General features: G+C 38.5%; 1 protein-coding gene across 1 annotated transcript in view; it reads right to left on the bottom strand.

Annotated features, from left to right (window-relative positions):
• Positions 1-347: 347 nt before the first annotated feature.
• LOC135212709 (uncharacterized) overlaps positions 348-16,958 on the bottom strand; it is a 17,971-nt gene continuing 1,360 nt past the window's right edge. Inside the window, exons 2-7 of the mRNA XM_064246400.1 lie at positions 15,581-15,780; positions 11,885-12,026; positions 10,136-10,338; positions 9,643-9,778; positions 8,087-8,239; positions 348-4,478 (exon numbers count right to left, since the gene is read on the bottom strand). Coding sequence (XP_064102470.1) covers positions 4,102-4,478; positions 8,087-8,239; positions 9,643-9,778; positions 10,136-10,338; positions 11,885-12,026; positions 15,581-15,780 — 1,211 coding nt within the window. The 3' untranslated portion in view covers positions 348-4,101. The remainder of the gene's footprint in view (positions 4,479-8,086; positions 8,240-9,642; positions 9,779-10,135; positions 10,339-11,884; positions 12,027-15,580; positions 15,781-16,958) is intronic.

The raw sequence follows: 16,958 nt of genomic DNA, 5'->3' as shown, positions 1-16,958 counted from the left end.
GTGAGCTATATTCCTTATCTTTGCACTGCTGATTCGGTATCTGCTAAACAAACTCTCTCTCTCTCATCTTGGGAGAGGCGCAGCATCAGTAGACGATGCATACACAAAGTGCCCAAAAGGGTTCAGTAATATGTATAGTGAAACCCCTTGCCATTAATACGAGTTATAGCCAATAAAAATAATTCACATTTTCGTTCAGTTAAAAAAGGTCGATAACCCTTCCAAAACATGTACGTCTGAACTTAATCATAATAACTGTAATACACATTTACTTAACAGCAACAATGATAATGGCCGTTAAAACGCGGGGGCTGTGATAGTAGTTAATATTAAATAGTTGGAAATTCACAGTTGTGTAACTACAAATACATTTAAAAAGTGAAAGCAACAGATACTTTCAATTCTTACTAATATATTAAAAGATAATATTCATGATACCCATGAGTTTAAAAAAAAAAAAAAAAAATCCAGTTGTGTAACTACGTCTATATTTGAAAGTGAATAGAGACACAGAGCTTTCGAGAATCTGTAGGATTCTTCTTTACAATCTGAATGAGAGGAAAAACCACCAACAGTAAAAACAAAGACACAAGCGAAGTTGTTTACAAAAAAGGAAGTCTTTGTTCATGCGAACGTCCGGTTCCGATTTTCGTAAACCGCATCGCGTGTTTTTGTTTTTACTTCGCCAGAAGTTTTTCTTCTAAGATTCTAGATTGTGAGGGAGAATCGTGCAGCCTCGAGAGTTCAGTATATTCACTTTTTGAAGGAATTCTTGTATTTACAAAACTGTACACTGGTTTTTTTCTTATTTTTCATCCTTTGAATATTGTGAGTATTTATTAATAACAGTAGTAATAAACATACATATCAGTATAATTAATGATAGTAGGTTACAAAAATAATAATAATAACAGTAATATTGTGAATCAGCACATAATTACACGTGCGTTGGAAATACACAATTTTTGGGAAGTAATAACGATAGTTGAATCTAAATTACTATTATTATTGTTATATATTTTGGCTTAAAAATAATGGTTATTATTTTGTAGTAAATACATTAGATATTTATTATATAATAATAGTGGTTGGTAAAGCAACTTAAAAATGTTAAATGACAGCTAATATGCAGCCTTAACTGGGAGGGAACATGAATTTGGCACTGCCAAGTTCTCACACCTTTTGATATTAATAAATTTAAAGACACCAAACTTGAAAGAGATCACGGTTAGATGATGCCGTCATGAATACAATTGAAGCATCGGGTAATGGTACCTTGAAATTATATAAAGGAAAAAAATGGATAATTGCTCCGAGAAAGTCACTAATATGTTCTTGCAAAATTCATTCACGCATTTTTTATTTTACCAAACCTCTACTTTGCAAGGGAATGAGTCTGCAAGAAAATTAAAGCTATTCCATTATCGAACAAAAATTACTTTGTTTTTAACAAAATATCTCAAAGTGAAGACCATATTGGAAAAGTGCAAGAAGAAAAAGGCAAGCCTTCTGGACTTACTATACATAACTCAAACATTTGTGGGAGCTTTATGTACTATGAAACTTTTCTTCATTTGGTATGTTGATATAGACATTACCAATCAAATAATGTTTTTATTATTATTATTTTTTTTTTTTTTTTTTTTTTTTTTTGCTCTATCACAGTTCTCCAATTCGACTGGGTGGTATTTATAGTGTGGGGTTCCGGGTTGCATACTGCCTCCTTAGGAGTCTATCACTCTCGTTACTGTGTGTGCCGTTTCTAGGATCACACTCTTCTGTATGAGTCCTGGAGCTACTTCAGCTTCTAGTTTTTCTAGATTCCTTTTCAGGGATCTTGGGATCGTGCCTAGTGCTTCTATGATTATGGGTACGATTTCCACTGGCATATCCCATATCCTTCTTATTTCTATTTTCAGATCTTGATACTTATCCATTTTTTCCCTCTCTTTCTCTTCAACTCTGGTGTCCAATGGTATTGCGACATCAATGAGTGATACTTTCTTCTTGACTTTGTCAATCAACATCACGTCTGGTCTGTTTGCACGTATCACCCTATCCGTCCTGATACCATAGTCCCAGAGGATCTTTGCCTGATCGTTTTCTATCACTCCCTCAGGTTGGTGCTCGTACCACTTATTACTGCAAGGTAGCTGATGTTTCTTGCACAGGCTCCAGTGGAGGGCTTTTGCCACTGAATCATGCCTCTTTTTGTACTGGTTCTGTGCAAGTGCCGGGCATTCACTTGCTATGTGGTTTATGGTTTCATTTTTCGTATTGCACTTCCTTCATATGGGAGAGATGTTATTTCCGTCTATCGTTCTTTGAACATATCTGGTTCTTAGGGCCTGATCTTGTGCCGCTGTTATCATTCCTTCAGTTTCCTTCTTTAGCTCTCCCCTCTGTAGCCATTGCCATGTGTCATCGCTGGCTAGTTCTTTAGTCTGTCTCATGTATTGTCCGTGCATTGGTTTATTGTGCCAGTCCTCTGTTCTGTCTGTCATTCTCCTGTCTCTGTATATTTCTGGGTCTTCGTCTACTTTTATTAGTCCTTCTTCCCATGCACTCTTTAGCCACTCGTCTTCACTGGTTTTCAGATATTGCCCCAGTGCTCTGTTTTCGATGTTGACGCAGTCCTCTATACTTAGTAGTCCTCTCCCTCCTTTCTTTCGTGTTATGTATAGTCTGTCCGTATTTGCTCTTGGGTGTAGTGCTTTGTGTATTGTCATATGTTTCCTGGTTTTCTGATCTATGCTGCGGAGTTCTGCCTTCGTCCATTCCACTATTCCTGCGCTGTATCTGATTACTGTCACTGCCCATGTGTTTATGGCTTTTATCATGTTTCCGGCGTTGAGTTTTGACTTGAGTATCGCCTTGGGTCTCGGCATATATTCTTTCCTGATCGTGTCCTTCATCTCTTGGTGTTATATATCCCCTCCTTCCATTATTCCCAGGTATTTGTATCCTGTCTCATCTGTGTGTTTGATGTTGCTCCCATCTGGTAGCTTTATCCCTTCAGTTCTCGTTACTTTGCCCTTTTGTATGTTGACTAAGGCGCATTTTTCTATTCCAAACTCCATCCTGATGTCCCCAGATACAATCCTTACAGTCTGGATTAGGGTATCTATTTCCTTGATGCTCTTACCATACAGCTTGATGTCGTCCATGAACATCAGATGGTTGATTCTGTTGCCTCTTTTCTTGAGTTGGTACCCGGCATCCATCTTCTGTAATATTTTTGTCATGGGAATCATGGCTACTACGAAGAGTAGTGGGGACAGTGTGTCGCCCTGGAAGATCCCTCTCCTGATATTAACCTCTGCTAGTCTTATTCCAGAGCTTGTATGTATTGTATTCCAGTTGCGCATTGTATATTTGAGGAAGCTGATGGGGTTTTCCTCTGCCCCATATATTTTCAGGCATTCTATTAGCCATGTGTGTGGTATCATGTCGAAGGCTTTCTTATAGTCTATCCATGCCATGCTTAGGTTTGTTTTCCTTCTCCTACTGTTCTTCATTACCATTTTGTCTATCATTATTATTATTATTATTATTATTATTATTATTAGAGTTTATACACCGTTTCAGAAATGTTATGATTATTCAAACTCCTATATGATTGCTTCGGACTTACTTAACCTTTAGGTGCTGAATTCAGTGTGATTTCCACTTGCTGTGGGCAGTGTAATTGCAACTGATTCCAAAGTCAGGAATGATAAAATCCTGTTTTGTAGTATTATTCTCTACCACGCGACCAGCGAAATAAAATATGAAAAGGCCATTTTCTTTGCCGGTATGAAGTTAGTTAGTTATATTTATTTTTTTTTTTCAGCGAGCAAACGTCATTCTTCTCCACTTCAGCAGAAAAATTCAGTTAATAATAAACAGCCTCGTCTACTTTCGTAGGAAAGTTCAGTTAGTGTCACAGTCTCCCTAAGTTTAGGAGGAAAGTTCTGTTGATAATCTCTTCCATCTAAATAAAGTAAAATGCAATTTGCTAACATCAGTCTGTCTGTCTGGTGTAGATTTTATATTCAATTCAGTTCAATTCATCTCAGTCAGCTTGTCTTAAGGAAATTGATGACACCCTAAATCATAGTTTTAATAGCGTTGGTCTCTGTTGCCTGGTTTGTGCGCAGGAATCATATATCCGAATGTATCGACTTCAGTACGCTGGTGGCCTCGTCCAACCTGCGTGATTTTTGGTACACGTGTGTAGCAGATCTGGTGTTCAATGCTAGCGGAATACTGTCCTTGCATGGTGTCGACTTCTTCATAAATGTGTTCTTCTTCGTCTTCTCCGTTCGTGAAGACTGGTTCCTGAAAGTTTCCATGTCTCTTGTGCATGTGCTCCATATAATGTCCAGCATTCGTGTTTGCAGGTTCTCCATTATTTCCATCGTTTTCGTAAATGGGTTCCTCATAATTTCCAGATTTCTTTCGTTCTATTTCCGACTGACCCTCTTGAGTGTCTGTACCTGAGTGGAAACATTGAGACAAACTTATTTTTCAAGCATTAGTTGTACTAGAATCGTCTGCGTTTTCGTAATTATCAGTGCTAGAATTCTGTTAGTCGGAGTATATAAAATTGAGTATGCGGTTATACTGTACTACCCACAACAAACATATCTGACATACGCGCCAAGCACACACATACAAGAAACGCAGCACATGTCACGCATCCCTTGTATATGTATATATTTTCATTCATGTTAGTGTTTTTAAATGTATCATTCTTAACACAAGCATTAAAATGTCAGCATTCCAGCTTTATGTATCATAACTTCATTCGTGTGTTGTATACTGATTTATGTACATCTTTCTATCCTCCAACAAACACAGTTGATTGTAGTCTGAAGTCTGCTTTGTTCACCTCGTGTCAGGCACTACATTTCCATAAACAAGAGCTATTAACCTGGCTATTGGTGACCACGGAGATGAGCAGCCCAACTGGCACCAATAACACCAGCCTCTCCAGCGACACTGCTGCCGCCTCCATATGTCTGCCCCCATTCACACCCCACAACCCAGAAGCTTAGGTCTTCAGGGCGGAAACAATATTCTGACTGGAGAAAATTACCTCCGCAGCACAGAGCAGACGCCATCGTCGAATTCCTGCCAGACAACTTTTTCAAGCAAGTCGCAGGATGGCTCACAGAACTTCAAACCATCACTGCAGATCACTGAAGGATCAGCTGAAGTCATCCTTGAGTATGTCAGCTACCCTCAGAGACAAAAAATTTCTGAACATGGGGACAGCCATAGGAAACAAGTGGCCATCGCATGTCTACAAGCAATTGTGGCAGCTTAAAACATTACCTCACACAGATAGCCAACCCGAGTCAACGCTGCACCTTGTTAGAGAGGTCCGCCTCACAAAACAGTCCTGACAAACCATTGTGGCCATGCCCAATGCCTCCACCATGCCCATCGATAAATTCCTAAAATTGGTTAACACAGAACACATGGCCCACAAGACAGCAGAGCCCACCTAACCACCCATAGGAGCAGCAGCACGACGGTCTCAGAAGTCAACCAACACAGAATCCAACAGTGACCCAGGGGGACTGGCAACCACCATCCACAAGCAGAGCTTCCCCAGATAGTTCATCAAGGGGAACACCAGACAGATGAAAGACGACCAGAGAGAATATGCTTCATTCACTGGAGATTTGGAAAAAAAGCCCGCAAATATAACATAGGATGCCTGTTTTAAAAAAACATGCAAGAGTTCGACCCAAACAAGTAAACATCACATGTGAGCAGACTGGTTGCCTTGTAAGAGAAGCTGCGCTTGCTTACTGCTGTCTTTCTTCCAGATACAAACACAAGGACTCCATGTATTTCTTCCTCTGGGGCGTAAAGTTGCAAACAGAATTCTTCATCAACACCAGGGCATGCAAATCATTTGTGCCAACCAGCCCACACAAACAACTCGACCCCTCCTCACCCAACAACTTCCATGTATCCACTGCCAGTGGAGCACCACTCAAGATGTACAGGAAGCTAAATATGAATGTCATTCAACTGGAAAGACTACAGTTGGACCTTCATCACGGCAGATGTGACGATAGTAGTTTTAGGAGCACACTTCCTAAAAGAACGTGACATGCTAGTGGGCATAGCATCAGAGCAACTAATCCCAATGACAGCTGTGCATAAAATCCACCGCCATATTGTTATCACAACCGCAAAGACGAGTAACAGGCCTTTTTGCAGCATCTACGCACTGCCAGATATATGCTGACTTCTACAAGAGTGCCAAAAGGTCTTCCCAGACGACCTGCAGCAGGACTTAACTGAACCAACAAAACACAACATCCAGCACCATATAGAAATGGAAAGTTCCCCCCTCCACTTTTGATAAATTCCGTCAACAACGTTCAGTTCAGGATAGCCTATCCCATAATAGCAGAGGTGCAAAGAGATAACATGGACCTACAGCAACTGCGGCGGGACAACCCCACCTTTACATTGAGCGACCTGTCAATCAACAACGGAGAAACTACATCGCCTGGGAAACAGGTGCTGGGGACCCTTGTCCCTACCTGTCAGAAGGCCTCAGAAGAAAGGCTTTCAACCTAGCCCACAACCTGTCTCAACTATCAGGCTGAGCAACCGCCCAAATTTTAGCAGATCAGTTAATCCAGTGGGGAATGAAAAAACACACAAATAACTGGACGGGAGAATGCCTTCTGTGGCAGACGTAAAAAATAACAAGTCATGTAGGAGAGTTCCACACAACACACTGCTGATTCACCCACATCCACGTCGACATAGTGGGACCTCTACCCCCTCAAAGAGGTACAGATACCCTTTCACCATCATCAACAGAAATACCAGGTGACCCAAAGGAATACTGTTGTGGAACAGATGGTGGAGAGTTGTGTGCAAGCTCTCATTGAATGGTAACAGACTTGGAGTCCTGCAGATCATTATTAGCGACAGGGGAGGCCAACTTCATGTCCACCATATAAAATGACCTTGCAGATAGTTTGGGGACAAAAATAAGACACATGACAGCCTACAACCCAGAAGCTTACAGCATCATTGAAAGGCTACACCAGTTGTTGAAATCATCATTCACTGCGAGATGTCAAGGCGGGAGTTGGAGAACGGCGTTACCTTATGTCTTGCTTGGCCTGAGAATGTCACAACACACGGTCATACAGAATCCCTGTACGACCAATCCTCAACATGCTGGCAGACGTTTACTAACATCCAATGAGCCCAGCATCCCCATCTGACAACCACAAAGCATTAGAAGAAATAATGCTGGTCAAGATGACTTACCACATAGCCAGAAAAGTGGAAGTCTCCAGTGAACTGCAAAATGCAAAATATGTGTTCATACAGGTAGACACACACAGAACCCCCTGTCCCCAGGCTATTCGGGATAATACCGTGTCATCCAGAGAAGACACAAGACCTACTGGATGACAGTTGGCGGCAGAACTACCTGGGTCTCCATCGACTGCCTAAAGCCAGCATACCTCCCATACATCGACCAATGGAGGGGGTGGGGGTGTTGAGTCCTGTAGAGTTCCACACTGACCCACACACACTGTCCATCTTACTTGGCAGGCTGATCTCACAACGAGCATCTCTGACGAACACATCAAGTGCGCACACGCAAAAGAAGCACAGTAGATGTTATGCATCCTTTGTACATATACTTTCATTCATATTAATGTTATGTTAAATGTATCATTTATAGCACAAGCATTACAACGTCAGCATTCCAGCTATATGCATCGTAACTTCATTCGTGTCTTGTATATTGATTTATGTACTACATCTTTCCATCCTCCACCAAACACAGTTGATTGTACTATGACCGCTGTCTTTTTCGTCTCGTGTCAGGATTTACATTTCCACTCACAAGAGCTATTGACCTGTCTGTTTGTTGTTTGAATGAATTAGTAAGTTTGTAGACGCAGCCTCTTACTCACACCTTCTCTAAAGTACTATACAGATTTACTTGCTGTATATTCTATCTTATCAGACTTAATAAAAATGAAAGTGCTTAATTTAGCTGTAAATAATTTTTGCAGTGTTAAATTTTGTGGAATGAATGGCAACCTACCCTGAGAGCGTGTAGCCGATGCCTTCAGGTGATAAATGTACAGGGCTGCAGCAATTAACGTCAGCACGTAGAGACAGCTGATGACGATGGTCAGTACACAGAAAAAGGCACAATCTTTTATTTCTCCTTCTGCCGTGCTCTCGACTTCGTTTTCTGGAAGAAATGATAAAGCCTCTTAGTAACCAGAATACATTTATGTTTCTTTGATATTATTATACATCAGAATTATGAGTAAAGTGAATTGTGAGGTCATAAGGTTTTTATTTGAAATAATAAATCATTAGGAATAAAGAAATTACTTTAAATCTGATATGGATATTATAATGAGAGTGAAGAGACACGTTGATCGTAAAGTAGTTATGACATTATTAATCCCTTGGTCTTCGATGCTTTGCCACTTTTATATTTTGTATTTTTTGATGACCTACATAATTATGCAGTTACATTTCCTCTTTACATGGGCAAATAAGACCACAAACCCGTCAATAAACAAGTTTTGTTACTTGAAATGCAAACGAAGATCACATTCAACTGCCAATAAGGTTGATATAAGAAAGTGTTCAGTTTTTCTAATTACGAAAACGAAAACAAACGTTGAGTTCAGTAAACATTTGAGGCACGAACGGTGGGTCTGAGAGCACTGTTTAGATATGCTCTATAAATACAATTTCCCATGAAACTTCACAAAACCCACTGCTTCCCAAAGTTCCAGAGACAATACACTTGCAAGAAAAGATCAGGAATGTCGTGCTTTTTATTAGTTTTCTGTAAAAGAAAACAATTGAGATGGCTTTGTCTGTCTGACCGCCCCCAGATCTTAAGAACTATTGAGGTTAGATCTAGGACTGCAAATTGTTATGTTGTTCATCCACCCTCCAATCACCAAACATACTTGCAGCTTCTAGCCTCAGGAGTTTTTACTTTATTTAAGGTTAAAGGTAGCCATAATCCTACTTCTGGTACCGTAATACTAGGTACCATAACCACAGGCCACCACTGGACGGTGGCTGAGGCCACACCACCAGACCATGGCTGAGTTTCATGGGCCGCAGCTAAGAGTTTCATGGACCGTGGCTGAAAGTATCATACAGCATTATACACTTTAGAAAACTATTTTTGTTTGTAGAAACTGCCATACCGATAATGGCGAAAACCGCCTCAGCAAATGATTCATATCTCGTAACTGCTTCGGTTGTAGTGGGTTTCTCTTTCCTGGTAATAGATTGCATTCCAATTTTAATATTTTGCTAAATAAGAATATTCTGTGGTTTGGCAAAATATTCCTGAAGCAAATGGGAAAAGTAGCGTGCGATAAAACTTATTTTATGAATATGCAGCTGAAAAGACGTCTTCCAGATTCTCTTGTCATTGTATATTATTGCGTTGCCCTTTGCTATTTAAAACTAGCAATAGGGAATAGCTTAGTTGTTGCGTCATAACATATAGTCCAGATGCAAGTCTTACCCTACGGTAAACAGATTGATTAGTTGAAAAGTATAATGGTAATACTTTGCTATTGTGGAGGGAGAGAGAGAGAAATTCAGCACATGGCTTACCTGGTTCTAGTGGCAGATAAAACATTTGCCACTGGATTGGAACCTCACTAGACACATTGATGCGCCTTCCTTGTAATGATCTTGATTCCATGGGAATGGTGAACTTAGGAATACTAGACAATCTTGGATTAATCCACTGAAAAATAAAAATAACTTTAACAAAATATGTGGTACAGTGTATATATTCTTGTGTCTATAATGCAAAGGATATTTTAAATCTTAATTTGTTTGATATGTGAAACGGTTCAGAGATAAACATATTCAAATCATCTCTGCAAAATTCAGAAAAAGATTAAATCTAAGAGAAGATTTTAATGAAATAATAAAATACAAAAAATACGCAAAAAACTGATGAGATCGAGAAAGAAGCGGTATATAGAACATGAATATAACACACACAACGAGCAACAGCAGTGATACAAATACTGTTAGTCGTAACTATTCCAGCTCAAGTAAATCAAATATTATCCCACATATGATACGAGTTACTAACATCTTCATATATAGCAACGGTATTCCATTCATAATTGGGTCTGCTGGTGAAATTGAGCAGGTAAATGAGCTCATTATTCACAGAGAGAGATAATTCAAAATGTGGCTTGGTTCTGTCTTCTGGGTGATACAGAATGAAGACAGCTTCTCTTGCTGGAAGATCGAAAGAAACAGCACTCCCGTCAGATGTTCGTTTGATCTCACCTGAGAAAGAGAGTTCATTTGAAGAGCCGTTGATAATTCTGAACATTTGAAAAATCATAGATTTTGACGATGAAACTTTTATACGTGAATAGGTTTTTGGTACTTATTACTTTTTAAGCTACTATAAGATTTGTTTATCAGTTTTGGCTAGTTGCACATATAACGGTATTTCGTGTGGAACTACCAAAAAATAATTCAGTTATGCTGATTTTGTTTAGGAAATGAAATTAAGTCGGTTTCAGTCAAACTATCTCCAGCACAGGTAATATCATCTTACTTAGACTAATTAATTAGTAAAGTATATGTAAAAGACTCCCAACATTACAGAGGAATGAATTCCCGGATTATCCTGTGGGAACTGGGGCGAATTCCCAACGGTCCAGTATGCGTTGGTGACCTTAGCAGATAATTTGGTCTCTAGTCGCTAGTTGACCGTTCTGCGTCACGGGATGGTGTTGGGGCGGAGGGCTTGTTTACGTATAGAGACAGGGAAGTTGAAAGACATCAGTGAGTTTTTCTCATTTCTTTTCTTCTATTCAGCTCTTGCCTACCAAAAATTACCCTCCCCTGTTTTTGAACGAATGCATGACAAATTTTGCTAAAAGATTTCCTTGTCCCCTAAATCTATTTTCTCCTATTTATATTTTAATCCCAATTACTTGGGGAGATTGTGGCAGGTTTTGTACAAATTGATTTTGTTTCAGGACAGTATTAACTGTCTACTTAAAGATACTTTTCAGATTCTCGATCTTGGAATGTTGGTGACATACTGTTGGAGAAAACAGTTCGACCTAGACACATGAAGTCTGGTCATTCTGACTTGACGCATGACATCCAAAGTAGTATTTTCATTTAAAGAAAATATTTTCATCTCGATCCTGTTTTATTAGATTTCTAAGCATGTCTGTTACTCATGGGTACGGTAGAAAAAATATGGTACTGCAGAATGGTAAACATTTCATAAATATTATCAAAATTATTCATTCGATAGAGGAAGAGATATTGGAGAGTTTACCGGATTAAAATAACTTTGAACGCATTGTGGGTTACTTAAGTTAGGTATATCTTAGTTTAACCAGACCACTGAGCTGATTAACAGCTCTCCTAGGGCTGGCCCAAAGGATTATATATTTTTACGTGGCTAGGAACCAATTGGTTACCTAGCAACAGGACCTACAGCTTATTGTGGAATCCGAACCACATTATATCGAGAAATGAATTTCTATCACCAGAAATAAATTCCTCCGATTCCGCGTTGGCCGAGCCGAGAATCGAACTTCGGACCACCGGATTGGTACCCGAGCGCGAAATCCATTCGTCTAACGAGGCACTGTTGGGGGTTACTAAGATCTTTATAAATGATCAGCATAATTGGAAAGCTATGATATATTCATAATAACCCAGGTAAAGTATAAGAGTTTTATTCATATGGTAGTTAAGAAGAATAAAAATTCAGCAGCTATATTTCTGAATTCTTTGAAATCTATTCTATTGCAGTCACTAACACACTAATTCCTGAGGAAAACATTGAAGGAAAATGACTTACTATTCTTGAAGGGCAGTGCAAATAACTGCCAGTCTGTAGGGGCGTCGCTCATTACAAGAAGGCTGCGACTTTTTGGCTTCTGCGGAGTTTCAGGAAAGTTAGCACCTCGGCATTGATCAGAGTAGTTCGGCTGCTCAATCCACTGTAAAGAGAAAGTAGTTTTTGAAGAAGACAAGACGTACAACGACATTGCTGCAGATTATTCTTCTCATTAAGTTACATGTATGTTGCTAACATCTTCTGAATTATTGGTCTATGTTTCAAATAACATGTATTGAAGACAATAAATCTTTGTTTTCTGGAAGATAATCATTTTTGAGATAGTTGCCATTCTCTTGAAATAGAAATGACCTTTGTATCTAAAAACCCATCCTCAGAATTATGGTTTACTTGATTGATGTGACTTTCTTCTTATTTGTGTTTGCTGGATATTTTAGGTGTCACACACTGTTACACCGAAAGAAGTGAACTAGAGAGAGCGATCAAATCAAAGCTTTTCAGCTCATTTTAAATCCTTGAATTACAATTTTTTGAAATTTGGCTGCATTATTCATTCAAATAAACTATATAAATGAATAAGAGTCACTCCTATTCGTTCAATCTTTCAGTTCTTACCTCAGGCATATTTATCCGCCGAGCAGTTAGTTCCCTGGTGGACACGGAGTCAGTAACCTAGGTGTTATGACACCTGGTGGACTTGTAAACGCCAGGAAACTCTTAGAACTATGAGATCAGCTGTACCAGATAATGAAGACAATAATGTGAGTATTACCTTGTTGATTTTCAAAAGGCAAGAGCTCATTTCCACATGGAAATTAAGAAGGCAGGAAAGGAATCTTGAACAATATTCATATCTTGACTAGATTCAGAAATGCCCTTGACCTTAGCTTGGAAGAGCTAGATAAATAGCAGGCAAATTTACTCCTTGTCAACCCCAGTTATCACGATTAATGATAGTGAAGTAGCAGATCCCGGTAGTTGCAAATGAGTTTGCTAATGTCGCAAAAACCTATGACCCAATTCAGCTTAAAGAAGGCAAAGGGATCAAGTTGAAATTTATTTTAATACATGAAGAAATGAACACTACAGTGTATCTTTTATGACGCGTGAGTTTGAATCAGCCTTAATTAAGTTTATTAAATCAGCTCTTGGACTGGATGATATAACATATTTAATGACGAAGCATACTCCAAAAAATACTAGATTTTTCACATTAAGCCTTATATTTTCGAGAACGTGTCTTCCTTAAGCTAAGGGAGTTGTTAAAATTACTGCCATTGGTAAAACCAGGGAATGACCCTTTCTAGATAAAGAATTGTTGTCCCATTGCGCTGACATCATGTCTGTTTAGGATCATAGAGAAAATGGTTACACTTTTGATGTGGTGCTTAAAATGTAAATATCTGTCGCCTGCTCTGTGTGGTTTTCGATGTGTTGGTGCTAACGGAGTCGTCGGTATGTGAAGCTTTTGCTAACAAGCAGCACCACGTCACTGTTTTCTTAAATTTTGAGAGGCTTATGATACAACATGGAAGTATTGCATTCTGAGGGTCCTTTATGAATTTAACCTGAGAGACAATTTGACTCTTTTTATCAAGGCTTTAAAAAAAAAAAAAAAAAAAAAAAAAGAAATAGGTTATTTCAGGTTCAGGTTGGAGCAAAAGTGTCAGATGTATTCAACCATGGTGTGGCATCAATAGGGTATGGTGAAAAATTGGCTAGATGTAACATATCCCCTTCGATATCGATATCGTTTGCAGCAACAAGGCTGGAAGTGGCTCAAAGCTGCTTTCAGCTGTGCATTGATAATATAGTAAAGTGGGCTGAGACGAATGGTTTTAGGTTTTCATTTAGTAAAACAGTAACCATTCATTTTTTGTCACTTAAACGATTCCATCCTGATCCAGACCTATTCATACATGAGCAGAAAACTCCATGTGTTGGTGAAGTTAGGTTGCTTTGGTTGATTTTGATAGAGAGCTAACTTGGATCCCACATCTGAAATATTTTAAAACAAATTGTTGAAAGCAATAAACGTGCTGGAAGTTGTGCCCCATACTTCGTGGAGTGTAGACCGAACTCAAATGTTGAGGCTGTAAAAACCCTTAGTTGTTTCAAAATTGACATATGGGTGTAAGGTGTACAGCTCGGCAAAGCCTAATAACCCTAAAATGCTTAATTCAATTCTTCATGGTGGAGTAAGATCAGCCGCAGGAGTATTCAAGTCATCTCCCACTGAGAGCATGCTTGTAGATGCTTGTGAGATGCCTCTGGATCTTCATTACCAACGTATGCTGGTTTCAGAGGCTCCCTAAGTCCTTAACCAGTATTTGTATTTATTAGAAATGAAAGGCATTGGCAGTTTTACAACAATCACCTCAAGCAACTGCAATCGTTTGCTTTTAGAGTAAAACACATACCCCATCAATTAAACTTGCCAAAGACAGAGACTTTGCCAGCTAGATATTCGGTTAGCCTCCCTTGGAACCTTCCAGGGGGTAAAATGGCGTAAATATTTTAATTCAACAAAGGCAGAAATGTCCAAGGGATTGACCATTGTGACCTCACAATTCTTTGCTTTGTTTTGTATGGCTGCTTCCTGTGTATTCACATCAAGTGAAGAGCTTTAATTTGATCGTTGTTGCTCACTTGCTTACGCCTTATCGCGTTCGTTGTGTCCACATCCTTTGTTTTCTGATGTCGAATAATGACCACGTAACCAATGCTCTTAATCCTTGGTCTATATCATAGATCAGTGCCATGATCATTTAAGGTCTGAAGGGTTCCTTGGCTTAATGGGTCACTTCAGAACAGTGCCTCCTTTATTTATTTTATTATTTATTTTTGCTATTTACTTTTATCTGTAATTACTTGATTTATATATATATATATTATATATATATATATATATATATATATATATATTAGCTGGGATTTTCTGACCACCAGAAGAGTTGGAACACTTCCCTGAATTATAAGGGAGGATGGTGTATTGTGTAAGATAAAGTGCAGAAGCACATGAGTAGTTAAATATCACAGATGCTCTTTGCTTCACAAGTCGTTAGAAGCGATTATATTATATATATATATATATATATATATAGATATATATATATATAATATATATATATATATATATATATATATATATTTATATTTTCTTTCGTCTTTTCATTAATAATAATTTTTGTTGGAAAAATTTGTGTAAAAATTCATGATATTAAATTGTATATGCTCCCGTGTTGTTTTCAAAATGTACTGTTTTCTGGAAGAATCACTTGTTTACTGCGGGTATCCTTCAAGGTGTGGCTAGCCTATGGCGACTCCTCTTTGTAGAGTGAAAATCGCCCTTATGGCTAATCTGGTAGTGTCAGTTTGTATATTAAGCCTTCTTTTGACTATGGTGTTCTTTGTAAAATCAGTTTGCCTCAGTAAAGGGTCCGAATAGGACCGAAAGTGGCAAAAAATAAAAAAAAAACTTTATATATATATATATATATATATATATATATATATTATTTTATATTATATATAATGTGTGTGTGTGTGTGAGTTCTGACACGTTTACTCTTTTTCGATGAATTGGAATATCACCTCTGGAATCTTTGTGCAAAATCATAGCCCTTTGTCATGTTCCAGAAAAATCTTAGTTCATTGTGTACATTTATACTAAAAAAAATATCATTTCTTATTTACCTCTCTTGATATGATGACAGCATCCCATCTACTGATTGCCATACTACATGTTGCATTATAAACATCATCTCCATCATGAAACACCCTGGCACGAAAAGTTGTTCCGGAGTGGTTTTGCTTCGCTGCAAGGACTACTTTGTCCTTATCGGGAAGGTTGAAACTTGTTACGTTCCAGTTAGACGTCGTCCTTACAGGGTAGTCTGGAAAAAAGAGAAAAGTTTAAGCATGTAAAGATAATATAACTATCCTTTTATTTATCAGTTATCAAATGGATGGCTGAAAGTTTGGGAATCCTTTCCCGTACTCCATAATCTGTGAATAATCTAAGCACAATCCTTTAATTCAGTCTTGGGTGTTGCAGGTCCTTGCTGTGGCTCCCTTTCCTCGAAGTTCAAGTTTGTTCTTTCTTTCTGATGAACAAAGTCGGCTTTGTCTGGCTCTTTTCCTGATATGCATCCTCCTCAGACGTCTATTAAGACCAAAGGAAAATGGGTGGCTTTTTATATACTCAAAAGTTGTGGATTTTTTCATCACTCCTATACTGAATTATTCGAACATTTTTCTTTTGTTTCAGCATGTGAAAAGTGATTTGTTCTTGAAACTGTCGCTCACTTGGATTACTCACAGACGTCCGTATGAATCAGCCACTTGCTTTGTGCCGTCGTTGTAAATGTGGAATTGTCCTCAATCATTACTCTTTCTCTATTGGTGTAGGAGTGTGGGCAAACCACCGATGTATTTTGTATGAATCCGGATTCATAGTGTATCTACACATTATGAGTGCTTTGGCAATTGGTGGCAAGTTTCCTTTAATGCTTTCACTGAAAAGCACGGCGCAATATTGGTGGTTTTCTCTGTAGCAATTCGTAACTTTTGTTTAGTTGCTTTAGGAAGAGACTGCAATTGATACGGCATTCACTACTTACATTAAATTTTACCCGTTACTTTTCTTTATTCTGTTATGGTGTTTCTTATAATTTCCGGGCTGGTGAGGTTACCAAGTATGGCACTCTGGTAGTATGCATAACTGTGATCCCACCCTTGGAAAAGTAAATCATGTGTCATTTTGTTCAGGACTAGATTAAAAATGATTTTGAAAAGTATTCCTCACATCTACATTCATTTAGGTAAACGAGATCATTTCAAGGTTACACATTTTAGAAATGGTTTTATCAAAAAGTGAAACTACTCTTAGTACAGTTACAGTTTTTTCCACTTCCATCTACCACTGTAATAACCTCTCGACCATCCAGCTAGAATATTTAGCTGGTTTTCATATTTTCCTAAATGGCGCTTTCAGCAAACTCACATGGCCCGGAGACTATTATAGTTTACGTACATCAATACTTTTTCTCCCGTAGGGGGTCAGTGCCGTCAG

This window comes from Macrobrachium nipponense, chromosome 41 (genome assembly GCF_015104395.2).
Source record: "Macrobrachium nipponense isolate FS-2020 chromosome 41, ASM1510439v2, whole genome shotgun sequence".
NCBI classification, from domain to species: domain Eukaryota; kingdom Metazoa; phylum Arthropoda; class Malacostraca; order Decapoda; family Palaemonidae; genus Macrobrachium; species Macrobrachium nipponense.
Note: the sequence above shows the minus strand (reverse complement) of the source record. Positions and strands in the feature narration are given on the sequence as shown.